Consider the following 20,500-nt stretch of genomic DNA (forward strand, 5'->3'; position numbering starts at 1 on the left):
TAAAAGTTTGGTCCCTGTGTACCTTTAACGCTGGCAGCATTTTCTATACAATTATTATTAGGTCTCTATTAAAGGGAACATAATTAATTAGTTATGCTAAATGCTAGTTGTAGTCAATAGCCTATATTATTATGGATTTTTAACAATATTTTTCAAGTAGTTTATTTCTGCGATACCTACCGACACAACCCGCCTGATGAAACAGAGTGTCGGAGAGTTTATTGCCAGTTCTTCTCTTCCGTTCTTCGCCCTTGATTTGAGAACTGGCAGTAAAATTAGAAGCAATTCATATAATATATATTAATTTTTCGACGTTCATAAGTTCATACATTTCGTTACCTATATAAATAAATTAAATTTAAATAACTTTGTGATACTCGAAATATTTTATAAGTTATATATACACAAGGATAATTCTACTGTATTATTGAAATAACATCAATAAAAACTAAACGTAGTGTATCACTAACATATAAGTAAGTACTCATTTTTTAAAGTTATATTAAGAATAGTTGTACGACTGTACGTATCAAGGCTGTATTTTTCTCACTCAGGCTGTCTTAGTTTTATAAGCGATTTGCTAAATAGTCAGAGTTACGCCCCGAGAGTACAACCAGACGTAGGCACTCTCTTCAATTGTTACATTGCATTCATTCGTATTCTATTCTTGTACGTGAGTGGTTCATATAGAGTAAACTAAAATCCTCTATTTAAAGCACCTTGATGACCCGTACAATAATATTAATATAATGATAATAGAATTGATCATCTAATTGAGCAGTAATACCGTAAGCAGTTTATCGCTAAGCAACTCGAGTGGATTGTCCAAGATTCGAACAATTGGAAAGAAGATTTGGACCGCAACACTCGTTTGTGTACGTGACACGAGTGTTAAGTGTCATTTGGTGAAGCGCCTTTACACGTACGAGAACTTTTATCAGACATTATATTAAGCTCACTTTGTTTGATTAAACACGAAAGAACCGTCGAATATTTCCGACCCTATTTGACTTGTGAAAAGTGTCTTTGTATCTAAAAGCCCTTTGGCATTTCTATAGAACGGGTAAAACGGGCAGGCCGACCTAATATTAAGTGATACCACCGGTCATGCATGGACACGTATGTTGCCGGTATTCAAATGTTGTTGCTTTTTTTGTGAAAATAGTTCATTAATCAGGAAGTCTATTAGCTATATACCCCCATTGCATTGCATAAAATATATTAAGACTATTGTGAATACTGTATGTGTAAATAAATACATTGTATTTTTTAGTTGATATTAGAGATGTTCTTATCAACAATTTGTTTCATATTCCTCACATCAACACTAACTATGCAAAAAAACTCATTTTGTATCGCGCAGCCCGCACATACAACGACCAATATTTAAATCTTGACCTCTCTAAGCTATCGCGGAATATGGTGAAAATGATATTAGGGATATCCATAGCGCTAAATCACCTGCATCACGAGCATACGCCACATACACAATTTCACGTGCATACCCTCATATATTATAAATTCCATCTTTGGCTATTTTTGGAGTATTTTTTTTGTTTTTATATTTTTTTTTGTTAGCTGTATGATTACGAAATAAATAAGTAATAAAAAGAAATCACATATTTAATTATAAATCACATATAACTTAATTGATATTTAATTAATTAGTATATGTATTAAACAATAACAAAGGAACCATAATAAAATATGTGGTACTCGCACAAAAAAATTGTCTTTGATAACATCGTATCGTGTCATCTAAAACCCCTGATTGAATAGAGAGGATTCAACTAACTGAAGTGTACCGTCCAGCGATTTATACGAATACGGATTTAGTTAAGATCCCCAAAGTGGAAAACGTTATCTATTGGTTATCAGGTGTACATGTACTATATACTAGGTCCTTTAATGAAATTGACGTTGTGTCATACTGCCTACTGGTCACTTTGATCTCAAATATCTCCTCCTTGGTTAGGAATTCCAAATTCAAATTTTTACAGCTTACTTGTTTTTCGCAAACCTTTTTACGTTTTCTTTGCGTCACTCTATTTATTAAATGGAAAACTTCAAAGATCGCGTTATTTACGAGTACCTTCTAGTTCCGCCGTGGCATTAATGCTGCAGAAACGGCTCGAAGGATACATGCTAACATTTTACTGGTATCAATTTAAAATAATTAAATTTTGTTCAATTAAAAATTTGTGCGTAATTCTTTCATTAATATACAAGTCTGTGTAAAAGCACTTTAAGGTTATTTTTAATTTAACTTAAGTAGTCGAAAGTCTTAAAATTTAAACAATATATAAAAACAGTGGAATCTAGACGATTCTTTATTAATAAGTCAAACTAAGACAAACCAGACGGACGCAAAATTCAAATTATAACCTCCTTTTTTAAGTACGTAGAAGTGTTACTATGATTCAAAACCATTGGCAATTTTTATGACGATTACCATAATTCAAAATATAAAGAAGCATTCACGATTATTCCACGAAAACATTTTTCGTTGATTGAAAATGTATTCAGTGATATTTATTCTAAAAACACCGATTTTCTCACTCAAATATCAATTGATTGCACAACCTTTGGAGGTTCATTATTCAAAATCGGCGGAAAGGCGAGCGAACCCGCCAAATTTGAATTTCCGTTCGAGACAGAGAAGGCACCACTATTTCGCATATAAAGGAAAGAGATGAAAAATAATTTTCAAATGTGACCGTTTCTGCTACTTACATATTTTTACGCTTCAAAAGGAATCGTTGGCTTTGGAATAATTTTGAGAGAAAATACGCTGCGGTTCGCCTTTTGTACAATCAATATTCAATGTTGGCGGGAACGGTCTGAATTTGTTCTGAATTTGAAATTCTAAATTTTTACTCTGTAAAAAATTATGTTTCTTTCTCACCTTTAACATTCGCTCGAACGGTGAAGGAAAACACCGTGAGAGACACAGGAGGCTGATCACCTACTTGCCTATGAGATTGACAAATGATTATGAAACAGATATAGAAATCTGTAGCACCACTGATTTTTTAAATGAATGTTAGGTCAGGAAAAAAATAATGTGAATTATGACAGCGGGTGTGTCTCTCTCTCTGTCTAAGTTTCTAACTAATCGTTTACTTGCAAAGAAAGTGGTACATTCAGATTAATTTATTGTAAAAAACCGTTCAATCAGCCATATAAAATTAAGCAGGCAAATGTTGTATTAATTATCATAATAATTTAACACTGATTATATATTTTACAAATTACAAAATATTATCTTAAAGGATAATTTAAGATAATTTGTAAGTAAAAAAAATATTTAAAATGAATTACTCTGCTGGCGCACTGAAAAGTATTAAATAACAATATTCCTTATTTGAGAATGTTCAGAGGAGTTGTTCGGATCTACAGCTGAGTTTCATCATCAGACGTAAGACAGCTTTTGCCGCTTACCACCTCTTTGTGGAACTAGAAGGGATAGAGCATACCAATGCTTAAAAGGCCGCCAACGCACTTGCAACCTGGCAATGTGAGTATCCATGGGAGGCGGGGCGGTATCACTTAACAATATTTTATAGATAATTTTTGTCCTCCAGCCCGTTTGTCTTATTTTATCAAAATATATTATCATAATATTTAAAGAAATTGCAATAGCTCCATCTCACATCTGATGCCAGTTCAGAAAAACTTTTGAAAAGATACAAATTATTTCAGCGCCATCTCCACAATGTGACTCAAATATGTAAAAACAATGAAATTTTTATAAAGTATAAATAATTTGTTAAAGCGCCACCCAGTGCACGTAATTATTAACTAGCTATCATTCTTAAAATGTACAAAATTTTATACATGCCAAAAATATTGTTGCGCGCCATCTATGAAGTACATGCTGCAACTGATTACTATTGGCCATGACCAACCCTTGTATGGTTCCGAAAGTAATAGTAGAAGGGACACGTTGGTGTTTATTACATTTATCAAAAGATGGCGTTACTTATCTCAAACTAAATAAATATAGTAATTTCATAGGATTTATAAAAACTTTTAGGCTGATAAAAGTTAAATATCTTTACTTTACTCATTCTATGTCATGAAATTGAATATATGAAAAAAATATACATTACAATCGGACTAAAATATATAAAATAAAGTTCTAGAGTAAAAAGTATTTTTAATATACATAATTAATATCTTATTAGTTTTGTGTATAATATAACCCAAAATTATTACGATGGTGTAAATTCATCAATGTGTTATTCATATGACCTAAAGAATAAGCATTTTATAGAACATAAAAAATTAAAAAATATACATATTTAAATATGTATTTTACAACTTCTAAAATAATTAGCAACATAATCACTGGGCCGCATTAATCCGTCTCAATTTAATATCAAGATAATACCTCATTCGCGATAAGCACCCAAGATGGAAAGAAAATTGATAATTTCCGCTATTAAAGTGAAATCTGACACGCCGACGATAAACCGTTAATTATCTCGAAAAGCTAATTACAACGCTCAAAAATGCAAGATACACCATACACTGACAGTTATTTGAAAACACATTCATTCAAAGAAGAATGAAGAATGACGAGTGAATGAAATTGATAAATAAATTTTAGTACGCCTCGGGCCTTGTTGGCGTGTGGATGTGTCGCTCGGTTTATCATTGTTTTTACGTTACGAAATCTTGGTGAAATGTGATAGTGGTTGTAGTTGATAGTGATGTGTCAAAAATATGTGTTTAGGATCATTCTTGTGATAAGTGTTTTATATGGAAAAGTTACTAATGGAGGTGAGCATTTCCTGAATAAGGACGAGAAAGTTGATTTCGGATTTTCCCTCGAGATCCAAATAAAGGAGTCTTAGTCGGACGTCGGTTGACATTTTTTATTGTAAATTCTAGGTTTTATAACGTAATTTACAGTTTTAACGTGTACTTCTTATTTCTGAAGCTTTGAAAGTTCTATCCAGAACAATGTCCCAAATTTCCATCGTATTATTTTACAAAATGAATCATGAATGAGCTTATTAAGTTAATGTAGAGAACAAATTGTTATACCTAACTAAGACAATTTTGTTTGGTATATCCTACCAAATTTCAGGTATTTACTTGATATCTACTTATAAAATTACGTTTGTGCTTTCATAAATAAATTTCAAGGCAAATTGTAAGGCATAATACTTTTTATTTATATTAGAATATCGTTATAGGTACAGACCAAACGACGGAAAAGGAGACCCGACCGGAATACATCCATCCAGACGGTCTTATAAACTTCGATCCTTACCTCTCAGACTTTAAGCAAGAAGTTGTTGAAGACGACTATATTCCCATACCAGAAAACGACGAAACGGTTGATGGCTTACCAATCTTTCTACTCGATCCAAAGAACTCATACGTGCAACGAACGAAGCCGGCAACCCTGGTTTGCAGGGCTGCGAACGCTTTACAAGTTTTCTTTAAATGCAACGATGTGAGAATAGAAAAAACTGTACAGTTCGAGCACGTGGACCCCCAGAATGGAGTTAGGGTTGTCGAGGCCGAGTTAAATGTAACGAGAAATGAAATAGATGAATATTATGGTGGCAAATACAGTTGCGATTGTTACGCGTGGAATAGCAAGGGAAGGATCCGAAGTCAGGCTGTTTTCATTGAATATGCTTGTGAGTATTTACAATTGTTTATTAAAGAGCTCATTCGTCTCTGTCTGTCAAATTGTTCTTTCGCCACATTGGAAAGAGACAGATTAGTACCGGTACTAATAATAATAATTATTACTTTGTACTGTTTATCCCGTCTTGTAGAATGGTAGATAAATGAGACCACATTGTAATATAAAAGTTATTGTCTTGTTGATTAATATGTATTACTTGTAGGTAATTATAAGTGCTATAAATATCTAATGGTAGAGGAATTAAGAAAATAAAATATTTCCTGGAAAGACTAGATAGAGGACATTGTAGCAGCTGCAGCTGAGTTTCATCATCGGACGTCAACTGAGCGTTTTTTAAGGCAGTTGCCCACTGAAGTATTTACGAACCAATTCGACATAGGGTCCTTCACGAAAAGAGCGTACCAATTCTAAAAAGGCCGGCAACGCATTCGCGAGCAATCTGGCATGAAATGTCGATGAGGGCGATATTAATTAACATCAGATGATCCACCTGCCCATTTGCCCCCTTTTCTATAAAAAATTGTTTTAACTAAAGCACAGAACACTTTTTCGAGTTAAATACTTTAACTATGTAAAACATTTACCAAAAATCCATTTGGAAGCTACTTGGTTGAATCATTGATTTCTTGATTGGGTATTTTATTTTTAGAGTTAAGCCGTTATTAGTCGACTCTGAGAAAGGCTGTTACTTAATTAAATTAATTAATTTGTGATATTTGTTTTAAAATAATGTTGTTTGCCATACTAATTTTGTATGATGATTTGCTATTTTAAAAGAGTACCGAGAGATTTTACGCCGGCTTTTTCTCTCGGCCTACACCTCACTGTCTTCTTTGCCGATGAGTAGGGATGTCTACCGATTCAAATTTAAAGACGTGGAATAAGTGATACCTGTATCTTATATTCCATAATAAACATTTTTTTTAACTATGTCTCCCAACTAAACCTTAATGTTACTAATCAGCGTAGTTTAATCGTTCATTAGATAAAAATTATACTATGATGTTAAACAGATCCGATACTTTATTGACATTTGACGATTTTTACTTTACATTAGTAAGAGGCTTCGTTTAAATCCTGTAATGCGTAATATGTAATTCAGTCTTAACCTAAAAAGCCAACAAAGCGGCATTTATGTCATCTCGTGTCGTATACTATATGTATGAAAAATATATTTTGGTGTATGAATAGGCTGGAAAAGGGCCCAAAATGATTATATATAAATGATATATTATTTGAGTTTTTGAAAGGCTCATAAATATATAAAAATATAATTTCCTTAATTAAATTATACAATTATAAATTATGGCAAGCAGAAGACGCGATAGTCTTTTAATCTATTATTATATAGCTATTTTATATGGTTAAAGCAAATTATGGTTTACTTTTTATCAACTTAGAACTCTTTTGTCTCTTTCTGTCTAATTAAGCTTACACTGTGATGAAAAGAAACTAATTTGCTTTTGTCAAAATGGTGAAATTAAGTGTAGTAAACTATTTTATAGAACAGGGGGCAAACGGGCAGGAGGCTCACCTGATGGTAAGTGATACCGCCGTCCATGGACACTCTAAATGCCAGAGGGCTCGCGAGTGCGTTGCCGGCCTTTTAAGAATTGGTAAAACTGTGCCACTCTCTGATATATACCACCTGCTGGTTCCTTAATTTGGTCTATTCACCTTCTAAATTGTCGTTATTATATTATAAACATAATATAATACTTTACAGGTACTAGACATATAAACTATGCATGGTATTATTTTAAATATACCTGATAAATATATTTTATTGTCTGTTAAAGCGACCATCTTTACTGCTAAGTATTATCACATATCTTATGCATCTATCTATTTTCTCAAAGCTTTGCTAAAGTTAAGGAATAAGTAGCTCTTATAATTGAGTGCCGCATCAAAAGCTATTGTGTCTCAAGTTTCCAATTTTAAAAGATAGCGATCTTTAACACGCATTGTGAGCGATGCAGCTGGTCGGATTAAGTTACATTTATCCAACCATCAATCAGAATTCAATTATAAATTTTATATATCAAACGGTAGCACATAAGCGATGTAATAATTCAATATTTTATAACTATCATTGTATGATACTATTTTTTTACAACTGATTTTATTCATAACCACAAAATATAGTACACAATTCCTTATAAAATAAAATAAAAATCTTAGCGTATCTATATATATAAAGAAAGTCGTGTTTGTTACAACACTTATAACTCGAGAACGGCTGGACCGATTGCCATGGTTTTTGATTTGTTAGATTTGTTTCCGTCCCGAATAGCAGAATAAGCAATAAAATATCGGATAAGTTATCGAATAACAATAAATAAATAAATAAATTTTACGAATGCAAAAACCATATGGTGCCATCTGTTGACAAAACTACGCATCATTTTACGTCGAATTCGTGTCAGTTCAAGAAATTCCGATCTCGAGGTGAATGAGGAGATGCATAACCATGCTTTGATCCTGATCAAAAGATGTTGGATATCAGAAAGTGCTTAACATGCAGTATCGCCATATTGACGCTAGAGAGAAGATGCCTAATGTGTAAAACTGCCATTCTTATTTCGCAATGGCAAGCACTAAAACATTTCTGTATTTGCAAAAAAGTTGTATTAATGTAATACTTAGCATTAATGAAATCCTAAAATAAGTTAAATTAAAGTAACAACGATACAATATAAGGTTGTAGGGCGGAACGAAGTTAGCCAGGTCAGCTAGTAATAAATATAATTAAAAGTATAAAGAAAATTTAAACAAATTTAAAAAGTTTGGTCCCTGTGACAATGTACCTTTAACGCTGGCAGCTTTTCTTTCCTCTTTTTTATTTCCTCTGTATTAAATATTTATTTTAGTGGTGACAAATTTGAACGCCTTTGTGACTGGCATATATGAACCTACCTATTGTACCTTCAATATATTTAAAGCAATAAATGTTTGTTATAAGTACGATTACTACACAAGCAATAGCGCCAGCAAGCTTATCCCGTAATTTTAATAGCGATTTTTCTATACCGAAGTATTTGTTGTTGTGTTTCAAGAATTCAACGCTACATATATTGAAAGAACTACATTTATAGCTATTTCGTAATTGGAATCGGTACTTTTTAGAATCTGTGCGGAAAGACGCGGACTCCCCAAACTCTAGAATCTAGATGAAGCTAATTTCGGAACTCATCTTCCAGAACTTTACTCTTATCTAAATACGGACTTTTAGTAAGATTTCATTTTAAGTTATCTTACAGTTACACATAGACATATTGTAACAGAAAACATTAATAAATTAATAGATGAAAAAAAGAAAAATGAAATGAAATATTAAACAAACTACTACAATTTAATATTTTAAAGAAAAAACTAAATTGTCACTACTAAATGAAACCGAAGTCTTCCCTTCGTATATATATTAGTATCCTTAAAATATTAATATTAATGATTTCTTTATTAAAAGTTTCACACTTTTTAATAAAAATTTCCTGTACACTATGCTGTAAATAAATAAAAAAATACAAACAAATCAGTAGCGCTACAACCTTTTTAGATCTGGGCCTCAGACTTCTGCAGGCTCCTATGCCGTCGACTTGGGTCTAAGGCATGCCGGTTTCCTTACGATGTTTTCCTTCACCGTTCGAGCGAATGTTAAATGCGCACATAGAAAGAAATTCCATTGGTGAACAGCCGGGGTTCGAACCTACGACCTCAGGGATGAGAGTCGCACGCTGAAGCCACTTGGCCAACAATATACCTATACTGTTCCCTCTTAAACTCGCATTTAAAGATAGAACCCTCCGTCTTAAGAAAAGTTGCAAGACCAGTTCAGGCCCTTAAATAATTCATGGTATGGGGGCGTTATTTCTAGACAATGCCTTAATTGTCTCCACTTTTTGCTTTATATGGGAATATTCTCATCTCTACACGTTTAAAGCGCGTGTAATTTTTAAATATACATGATATTCAATTACTTTTATGCAATGAGTTTCACACAGCTTGATAAATAAAAAATGGAATAATATTTGAATTTATTTAAGTTATGATTTTTGTTAAAAATAAGTAAATAAATTTAAATAAGCAAATTAAAAATGTTTGGTCCCTGTGGCAGTGTACCTTTAACGCTATATTGCGATACTTATTCGTTGAGCGAGGAAAACACCAACTCTGGGGTCACCGGTACTACCTACCATGCGCCAACTCAAATATTAAAGTAAATAAATATAGTTTTACTGCGAAAATTAACTCAGAAAGAGAATCAATGCAATTAATTATAAAAAATACATACTAAATAATGTAATAAACACAATTAACCTCCAACCTTTAGTAACGAAAAAGGATTATATATTTTCAACAACTTATACTTTGTAAAAATATACGTACAATGTTCTCTCCCTCCAGATGGATTTTATATATACGATTATAACAACGTATGTTGTAATTGTGTGCCAGCTAATGGAGGTCTGGACTGCTCTTCAAAACTTGATAAGTGCCCTAAATGCAGTCCTTTTATCGAAAAGTCGTTAAAACTTGGGGTAACGGCGACTGGTTCAACAAGTTTTGTGATGACATGATAATATTATAATGTATCAACACGATAGAGTCATGTTGAGAGTTGTACCTATTTTGTTTTACAATACATTTTTGAGGGTAGAGTTTTTGACGCGGTCTACCGCCACATGTAATTTTGTTAGGTTACTTCTTTCAAAAAAGATGTCCTTGAGACACTATCAGACTCAGTTTAATGCCATTAAATCAAGCCGATTTCAACACAGGCTTAACTTACACACACAAGTACACATCCGACACGCATTCTCTCTTTCATATTATTAAGTTCCTTCTAATTGGCGTTGCGATTTAAAAATTATTTTCTAAGCTGTAAGGTTTTCTAAATAAATAAATATTACACTCTGGATTAAGTTTTAAACGCGTGTAAATGTATATAGTACAGAAGAAGGTAATGAAATAATCAGTCTTTTCCTATTTTTATTATTTGTTTAACGTATAATCAATGTTATTGTTGGTATGCATTATGCCGTATATTACAACAAATATTATTTAGCCATAGCCTTGTTACTTTGTGATATATATATATATATATATATATATATATATATATATGTGTTAGTTTTGATTAGAGAATCTTGCACCACAAATGGTTACATAGTCTTTCAATATTTCTAATCATGTCTTATTACTAGGTATAGCTTTAAATTCGAAATTCAAACCGATTTGAAGGGACTAAAACAAAAGACGCCGATAATTGCAAGCAGTTTTAAAAATTTTCGGCAGTTAAGACGCCCACCCTTGGGGTTGAATGGAACGGAACCATTAAATGAAGGAAACATGATTTCCGCTCGTTAAATCGAGCACTTTGTGTGATGAATGTTCACTGTCGATGACGTGGCTTTGGGATGGTCTGATGATGCTTTATCGATAAAAGGGTTAGGTCTCTATCGTGTAAAAGCGTTGCTTTCGGAGTGTACAACACGAATGTTGTACCTTTGAAATAGTCGGCATAGTGGCTTCAGCGTGCGACTCTCATCTTTGAGGTCGTAGGTTTGATCCTCGGCTATGCACCAATGGACTTTCTTTCTATGTGCGCTTTTAACATTCGCTCGAACGGTGAAGGATAACATCGTGAGGAAACCGGCTTGCCTTAGACCCAAAAAGTGGACGGCGTGCGGCAGGCACAGGAGGCTGTTCACCTACTTGCCGATTAGATTAACAAATGATCATGAAACATATACAGAAATCTGAGGCCCAGACCTAAAAATGTTTTAGCGCCACTGATTGCACGCACTTCTTGACGAAGATTCGATTACCAGAATGGCTGTAAAAAATATATCTGTTAAATAAATTTAAAGACACAAGTAACACGAAGGGTTTTATTTAAAAGATTGTTTTATTTAAAACTTATTATTATTTTTTTATATATTTATATAACAATGTTGTCCCCAGATATTAAGAAGCAGTTTGTCCAATACCCCCAATCCGTCACTGTGGAAGCGGGAAAACAGGCCACCTTCCGCTGTAGCCCACCGCCCGCTGCTCCACCAGCTACCATCAAATGGTTGAGGAACGGAGTCCCGGTGGACGCCACTGATGAGATGTTGGTTCTGCCGAAAGTTAAATTACAGGTGGGTTTTATAGTAACTAAAAAGGCGACGCTTTTTGTATGTAACAGAGGGCAAACGGGCCAACAACTGATACCCACCACTTATGTACAGTTACATTGCTAGTAGGCTCGCAATTGCGTTGCCGGCCTTTTTTGTACGCTGTCTTCTTGATGGACCTCAAGTCGAATTGTTGCGTATATACATTTACATCAGTTGACAGCTGGTTCCATAACGTATACGTATAGGCCGTGGCAAAAACTGCCTTGTAAAACGCTCTGTACGTATATATATATAGTAAGGTCATCCGGAGGAATTTATTATTCTGCTTCGATGACACTCCGTGGTAGAATCGGTGGAAGATGCTAAGAGATTCCATATCTCTTCGAAACCCCAAGGGATCAAGCCGCTCGAAAAGTGACTGGTCGTCGATGTTTAGAATTGCTCTTCGTCGTTATAAGGCAACTGTATAACGTTTATTCAAAACAGTTTAGTCAGTTACAAAAGTGAATATATCCTTAACTCAATTTTCTATGAAATTACAAAAAAATAAGTTTTTAAGTTTTATTTATGTCAGAGATTGCCTTCAATTCAAATTACGATAAAAATTTGGTTCTTTAACCAACCAATAAAATGTTAAGTATGTTTTATATGAAATCTCTTATTAATTAAATATATTTTCAAACTCAAAATGATTCTTTATTATAGGACATGGCTAACTACTCGTGTATAGCAGAGAACATCGCTGGTAGAAGAGAGTCAGACACGGCTGTCTTGTCTGTTTATGGTAAGTACTTACCAGTGTGTTATAATCAGTAGGATCTCTAACAGCTGCTCTAAGGGATGCTATAGACCATTGTTGGGGAACACGCCTCACAGGGGGGCAAGAATTTATTAAATTTATTTGGAATTTGGATTTAACTTTTTCACTATGTTTTGAAAATTTAACTTACTGATTTTCTACTATTTACTTGTAATTTCTTCCTAAAACCTAACAATTCAATTATATAAAAATAATGTATGTTGAATAGGGGTGGTCCATAAGAATTTTGGATAGGCTAAGGTGGGACATGGCCTAATAAACGTAATCACTGCTATAGACCGAATAAGCTGGAGAAACATCACTAGACTGAAAAGGACCTCTAAAATATCGAAAACTCCACTATCAAAATATTTACTACAAAGATTTTACAATATTATTTAACTCCAAGTTTTTAATGAATTGTCGTCATTTGTAGGGTATCTGAAATAAAGAAACATAGTACCTCAAACAAAAATTAGTAAAATGACAGAACGCTTTTAGAACATTTTTTTAAGCATTATAAGCAGCATATTTTAAACATTCTGCTGCTTTTGAGTTGCCGTCGGTATTATAGCTTCATAGGTAAAATTCTATTAATTTAAAATAAACTTTTGCGTTATTAATAGTTTGCTACGATATCGATGACAGGTCATAATCTTTTCTGCTGTAATCCCTCTGTTCTGTAACTATTTAGTCACAGGAACTGTAGTGCCTGTTTTGTCTATACAAATTTTCACAATAACACCGATGGTACGTCTATAGGCCATTGTCTGACGTCTTTTGTCACAATGTTTAAGTAATGGTTGGGTCGTTTTTAATAAGCAAAGCATTGTTTGATGTTATAGATTCTATGAAATATCGAGATTATCTGTTAGACCTTTTATTGTTGACTTAAAGCCTCTCAAGTATACTGAAGCTGAATTTACAATCATTATTAATAAAATAAATAAATCAGTGGCGCTACAACCTTCTTAGGTCTGGGCCTCTGATTTCTGTGTCTGTTTCATTACCATTTGTAAATTTAATAGGCAATATAAGCCTCCTGAGCCACACGCCGTCGAGTTTTTGGGTCTAAGGCAAGCCGTTTTCCTTCACCGTTGGAGCGACTGTTAAAAATTCTCTTAGAAAGAAAGTCCATTGGTGCACAGCCGGGGATTTAACTACGACCTCAGGGATGAGAGTCGCACGCTGAAGCTACTAGGCCAAAATTATTAATACTGAAATTAACAAATACATTAACTTTGTATAATATCTGTAGCTACCTACGTTTTAGAAAGTGTTTTTCTTAGACCAAACTGATGTAAAAAGGCGTCAATCTGCAGCTATAGGTTGACAACAATGTAATTTAATGTTTCTCTGTTTTTTGTTGTCACTTAAATGAGGTGAAATGGTTTAAGTTACCTAAAAAACCTGAATGAGGTGACATTGTGTCAGTTTCTCTATAGATAAAGTAAGAAACAATTTGTAGTGAACGGAGGCTGGTCTGAGTGGTCTCCATGGGTCCCGTGTCGATGCGGATCCCAGAGCAGTGGAAGACGAAGAACCAGGACGTGTTCTGAACCAGCACCGGTTAATGGGGGAGCGCCTTGTAGGGGACAGTCCTCGCAGAGTGATGACGACTGTCTGAAGTGCCAGAGTGGTAAGTAATTTGAATTTTGAATAACAGGATTCACTTGTTCAAAATTAAGACTAAATGATACCTCGCATAATCAAAATTGCATTTGTTTTATTAAAAAATAAGGTTATAATTGCCTGAAAAAATTGATCTAATCATAACTATCGTGGAATATTTTTTTTTTTATAAATGTTTTCTAGATAATTCCCCGACTATGTAGTCGTCGGAGGTATTAAATAGCTTACGTAAATGGTATTGGTAACCCGAATGATTAAACACTACTACCTATTTCTTTTAACAACTTTTTGTATGACCCTTATAGCATCGTGGAATATGTTTAAAAAGAATATTTAGGATATCAAGAGCGCTAAATCACCTGCATCAGCACACCCCAAATACACACCCTCACGTACATACTCTCACTTTCACACCATCACAATAACAGCCAAATAAGGAATTACTTAGTAGATGATATATGTATATAATATTGATTTTTTCCTTTCATATTTGTTCGAACCTCTTTGTATATATATTAATTTATCCATCTTTGGCTATATCTTTAGTATAATTGTTTTTCGTTACATATAATTTATGTTAGCTGTAGGATTAAGAGATAAAAAAACTGATAACAACACAAAATTTAATTATAAGAGCCATGGCTTTCGTTGTACGGCAATCTATCAGAAAGACCCAACAACACTGAACAATGTTCTCTAGGTTCCTGGTACCCCTGGAGTGCATGGTCTACATGCAGCGAGGACTGCGTCAGAGTCCGACGTCGGCAGTGTTCAGGGTCTTGTTTAACTGGCTCCACAATGCAACATGCCGCATGTGTTGACGGGCTATGTTCTTCTGGTATACGTGAGTATTCATTTTTTATCCTAGATATTTTAGTGGGCAAAATTACTTGTAAACTTTATCTTCATTGTGATCTCTAGTCCAATGACAGACACGCGACACTTGATTCCGTTTAATCAATCACCACTAAACTATTAAGTTGTCTCAATTTACACTCTCTTGTAGATATTTCCTAAGCGTGACAGATGAAGCTCACTAAAACCTTGAAGTTGTCTGGAATATCTTCTCCTACTTTTCTCTCTTATTTATTTATAGCCGCGCCATCAAGACCACAAATAACAAAATACAGAAAAGAAGAAAGAAACAATTTATAACTAGTGTGTGGCCTCGATAATAGCGGACGGCACAAACATAATCCTTATAATATATAATAACTTTTTAAATGCCTACTTTTAAAAAGTTTTCAAACTTTCTAAAGGATTACAATAATTCCCCCATATAACGCGGTAATTCCCCGCTATAACGCGGAGATTTCTCATGGTATATTTCTGTAGTGTGAAACTAAGTTTATTAAATTCGTTTTTCTAGCTTTTGAATTGAATTGAAAGCGCTTTATGAGAATAGTCCTACAACGCGATTTCTTATAACGCGGTAGACCCGGGGGGAATAATATGTTTAAATCAATTCACATAAGTGAATATAAATTATGGGAAAATAATAAATCGTCAATTAAAGAATCTTGCTGTGCAATTCTCAGAATAATAACCAATTAGGGTTGCTGCAAAAAGTCTCTATTAACGCTGTTTTAATTAAAATCCAGATCTTGGTTTCTTTATAAGAATGCAATGTGCTTTTTGAGTACATTTTTCTAGACATTGTGAATTTAATTGTATTTCCAGAGTTTCGTTAGTAATAAATGTTATGTTTTATGTTATGCCCTATCTGTTATCAAAAATTCTTTATTTTTCGTATCCTTGACACATTAAAAACCTTTCAGATTTATACAAAAACAATTTGACAATGTACGTGGGTATTGGAATCACAATAGCTATGCTTTGTGCTGGAGGTGTCATTTTGTATGTGTGGTGCAAGTACAGAGCGCGACCTGGATATACTGCTGCAAGAGTTAGTGAGTTAAATACAATATAATATTTTTATCTAAAATTCATAATTATATGCGTAATAATCTGTAATTGTCTATTAATATGTTTACATATATTGTGTCCGTGCATTTTATTTAAACTAAAAACAAGTGGCGGGGAATAGAAAAAGAGATGACGACAAAAGATTTTTTTGCAATATTAAAAATGCGTTTTATCTGTAATGTATGATTAATATATATATAAATATATATACATAATTACATATATTTAACCGAGTGTCTGTATAGACTAGAAACAATAGGACACAAACAATATATTTTTATTTCTCTGTCTGTGTGTGCACGCTTATATCCAAAAGCACTATCTAAGTGCAGCATTTAGGCTTTGTTGATAGAGCTGAGGGTTTATTTATGTTAGTTATAAACAAATGATTTTAACTCAATAATTTAAAAATAAAATTTATACAGTCAACCATACCGTACATTTAAAAAGTTGTTGGAATCGATTATATAAACTATAATAATTAAACTTAGGACTACCCAAAACCTATTCCCGGGACAAGGGCAGTACCGGACCGGATTTAACAAGAACGTGTAACGAGTACTGGATGCAACGACCCGATAACCAGTATGACATGCCTCAGATGAGGGAAAGGTTCGTCTTAGAATATAGGTCTTTTATAACTGGTTATGACTTTGAAGGGGGAATATCGTTTTTTTTGTTATTAATACAAAATATATTTTTTCCGCTAGCAATTATTATTGCTAGGAAGTTGTCTGGTATTTTACATAAAATCCAGGTAAGCGTCATATTATGATTGTTTGTTTTGCATAATTTACAGACGTGCGTAACGACGGGCTTGGAATTAAGTTTTTTTTATGCGACAGGCGGCAAACGAGCTGGCTTCGAATAAAGTGATAACTGCCGCCCATGGACACATGCAATACCAGGGGATTGGTTTACAAGTTAGCAGAATTAGGATGTATATCACTTAATCAAAAACGGTGTAGTGGGTTTACGCTTTAGCTACGCTGTTAGTCTGAGACAAGGAATATCAGTTCACGATTTTGTTTTTTGAAGTGAAACTTCTGTAGGGGCATGAGGTAACATTTTTACGGAACGTCACGAAGATGTGCATCGTTTTTGTCGAAGAAAAGGGAGAGAGTGATTAAGACCGATTGAGAGAGAGTGAGAAGGGTGAATTACCTTATAGAAATTCTATTTTTAAAATTTAAATTTCGTAAAGAGAATATGAAATATTAGTATTTTATAATTTATGCGAAATAATTTATTGAAATCTCAAATGACGAATTGTAAATTAAAATGCCATGTGTTTTTATTATCGAAGAAATAAATTTAAGAAATTAAATTTATTATTTGTATTAATTTTTATCACTTTTAATATTTTAATGGCAATTTAATTCATTAAATTCCTAATATATCATATCTTCCTTTTTCCCTCCATCTAAGTCTAAAGTTTTAGTTTTGTATAATTATGAACAAGAGTTAAAATTAGTTTGCCAAAGAAGTTTCACTTCTGACATGTGTACTTCGTGAGCAGGTTGGTCACTTTGAATAAAGTGATAACCGCCGCCCATGGACAGCTGTAACGCCAGGGTCTAAGGGTATGTTGCCGACCTTGGAATAGTACCCTCTGACAACGGGTTCCACAATGTGGTTCGCTGCAGGAAGTTCCTCCTGTGCTGTGGAACACCAGACGTCAATATGGTATCTGATCGTTAGATTTATACTAAGTGTTCATTTTTCCAACAAAGTTTTTCCCCTAGTTACAGTACACAACTAGGGTGTAAACAAACACGTCGTGATATTAAAAACATGTTTTTTAGTTACTCGTCGCCGTTCGGCAACCGCACTCACCACTCGAGTAACCACTACGAGATGAAGCCCTACAGCCCCTCAGGTGACTCCGCGTCCAGTTGTTATACCAACTGTAAGATATTTAAATATATATTAAATCAAAATATTTAAACTTTCTTACATTTGTTTGAGTGTTTAATAAACTACCCACATATATAAAAAATATTACTTCTATCAATTCATTCAAATCGAAGCTAAGTGAATATGTTAAACAAAATTACTTTTAAATTCATTTCTTATTACTTACTTATTACTTACTTTTAATTCATATTTCTTTGTTTACTTTTATTTTTTAAATTTATTGCATGTACGGCTATATTTTATTGTGATTATTTTAAGAACGACTACAATGTTATGTTATCTAGAGTATTATTCTCATGTAAGTGACATTTGTTGTCTTTTTTGAGAAATAAAGTCTTTAAACCTAACATCAAATTGTTAGATGGTTGGCCTAGTGGTTTCAGCGTGCGACTCTCATCCCTGAGGTCGTAGGTTCGATCCCCGGCTGTGCACCAATGGACTTTCATTCTATGTGCGGATTTAACATTCGCTCGAACGGTGAAGGAAAACATCGTGAGGAAACCGACATGTGTTAGACCCTAAAAGTTCACGGCGTGGGTCAGGCACTGGAGGCTGATCACCTACTTGCCTATTAGATTGAAAAATTATCATGAAACAGATTCAGAAATCTGAGGCACAGATGTTGTAGCGCCACTGTAGTCTTTTTTTTACATTAAATATTTTTATAGCTCGAACAATGACGTCACGATCCAGCGAGTGTTCGTCACAACTGGCGGAATTGGTGACGTCATCGCCCTCGCTGTCAAAGGTCGATGTTGCTGTCACCCTACCGCCTCACACCATGGAGAGCTATAGAGACAAAATATGTTTAACCATAGTAAAATAGATTCATAGATAAATGTGAACGCATCTATTTTAATTTTACGTGAAACTTGTTTTCTTTTCCGGAAATGGGAAAATAATTTTATATTATTGATATTCATTTTTATAAGCTAAAGTCTTAGAAATTTTCCTTTTGTATTTATGCTATATCGCCATTTTCTTTTTTTTATGACAGATTCTTAACATATTGGATAGGCAAGCCACTTGCGAGCCTTCAGGCAATGTGAGTGGCCATTGGCGGCGGTATTAGGTACTTAACATAAGTTGCGCTTCATGTTTGCCTCCTTTTACATAAAAATAGACAAACTATGGCCAAACTAAATTACTTTTAAAGAAAAGTTTTTAGTACTCATTGCTTAAAACAGAAGTAAAATCTTTGTACCACAGCCTATCATAACGTCGACTGAAGAACGACGTGATTTGGTAGTAAAATCTTTTTCGTTGACATACTTAATGAATGTCTTACTTAGCCTTTCAAGGGATTTATTTGCTTATATATTAGAAAACAAGTGTAGTATTGTCAGAATGGCGTTAGTTACTCAAGCACAACAGTTCCTGTCATTTCCATTTAAATATCTTGGAATTATATACACCGGATCATTAGATTTAATTGTTATTTAAATTTTTTATAAAGTGTAATAATTAGTGATTTTTGTATCTAAATCTTGGTTATATCGGACTTATAAAATCAGTGGTACCTCGATATACGAGTGTTTAGAGATACGACCAGCCGATTGAGCGATATTGTGCTTGCATAGCTGTAGATGAATACCACTTTTACAGTTTCTCCAACCTGTATGTTTGCTTCTTACCTTCGTTTTCGAAGCATTTTTAATAAGTTTGGTTCGCGTTTTTTGCTTTACAAAACTTTATAACCATAGGTCGGAAGAAGATGATGTCTATTAACTTAAAGCGAGAAATCATTTTCTTATTCAAAAACACCTAACTTAAACAACTGAGCTGGTGTTTTGGGGGTGGGATTAATGCCATTTTGATTATTTTCAATGGGGAAAATTGCTTTGAGGTACGGTATAATGAATGTGCTCATATATCGAGGTACCACTGTACTTTCCATTGTAAGCTTTCTTCGTAATTGTATTAATTTTTGGCTGCGTCTTAAAAATGATGTTTAAATTAATTTATTGTTAATCTTAATTAGGGTTTTGTTATTTTAATCTTAGTTTAATGTACAACGAAAGCTTTTTAACACTGCCTAAATAAATGCATTATTTTTAAAGACTGAATATCGAGCTGATGCAATAGTCTGACGCTCTCCGCATTTAAAACGTTAAGAGAAGCTTTTGTCAGTTAAAAAATTGTAGTGGAGAGCTTAATATACAAAATGTTTCTAGTAGTGTTTGTAAATAATTGTATAACTGTGATATTTTGTATAAAATAAATGTGTACAAATTGAAGTTGATTGTTTTTGTTTTTTTTTAATTTTTGAAGTAAAACTTCTTTAGGCGCGACTAGGGAGTAACTCAGCTTTTTTTTCTGACGGAAGTAACTCTTACTTGTGTAGTTAGTGAGTCTGTGTAGTTCCGCTATTTAAAAATAATAATTCGGATTGGTCGTAAGAATATGTCATACACTCCACGCTTCTTGACTTACACG

General features: G+C 33.6%; 1 protein-coding gene across 2 annotated transcripts; it reads left to right on the forward strand.

Annotated features, from left to right (window-relative positions):
• Window positions 1-4,602: 4,602 nt before the first annotated feature.
• Window positions 4,603-19,833, forward strand: LOC125060422 (netrin receptor unc-5-like). 2 transcript variants are annotated; one of them, XM_047665324.1, is made up of 10 exons: window positions 4,603-4,785; window positions 5,205-5,657; window positions 11,633-11,811; window positions 12,496-12,574; window positions 14,058-14,228; window positions 14,922-15,065; window positions 16,000-16,131; window positions 16,639-16,759; window positions 17,953-18,056; window positions 18,733-19,833. In XM_047665324.1, exons 1-10 carry the CDS (start codon window positions 4,716-4,718, stop codon window positions 18,888-18,890), a joined length of 1,611 nt encoding a protein of 536 aa, XP_047521280.1. In that variant the 5' UTR covers window positions 4,603-4,715; the 3' UTR covers window positions 18,891-19,833. The 2 variants fall into 2 exon arrangements, with proteins under 2 accessions (XP_047521280.1, XP_047521281.1); XM_047665325.1 differs by having other exon boundaries at window positions 17,953-18,026.
• Window positions 19,834-20,500: the final 667 nt, after the last annotated feature.

The sequence above is a fragment of the Pieris napi genome, chromosome 21, assembly GCF_905475465.1.
Source record: "Pieris napi chromosome 21, ilPieNapi1.2, whole genome shotgun sequence".
Classification (NCBI taxonomy): domain Eukaryota; kingdom Metazoa; phylum Arthropoda; class Insecta; order Lepidoptera; family Pieridae; genus Pieris; species Pieris napi.

Excerpts from the sequence above, each read along its gene's own strand:
- LOC125060422 (XM_047665324.1), top strand. The coding sequence starts at position 4,716 with ATGTGTCAAAAATATGTGTTTAGGATCATTCTTGTGATAAGTGTTTTA. Across the intron at positions 16,760-17,952 it reads ATGCCTCAGATGAGGGAAAG|TTACTCGTCGCCGTTCGGCA; the intron begins GTTCGTCTTAGA and ends CATGTTTTTTAG. Across the intron at positions 18,057-18,732 it reads GTCCAGTTGTTATACCAACT|CTCGAACAATGACGTCACGA; the intron begins GTAAGATATTTA and ends ATATTTTTATAG.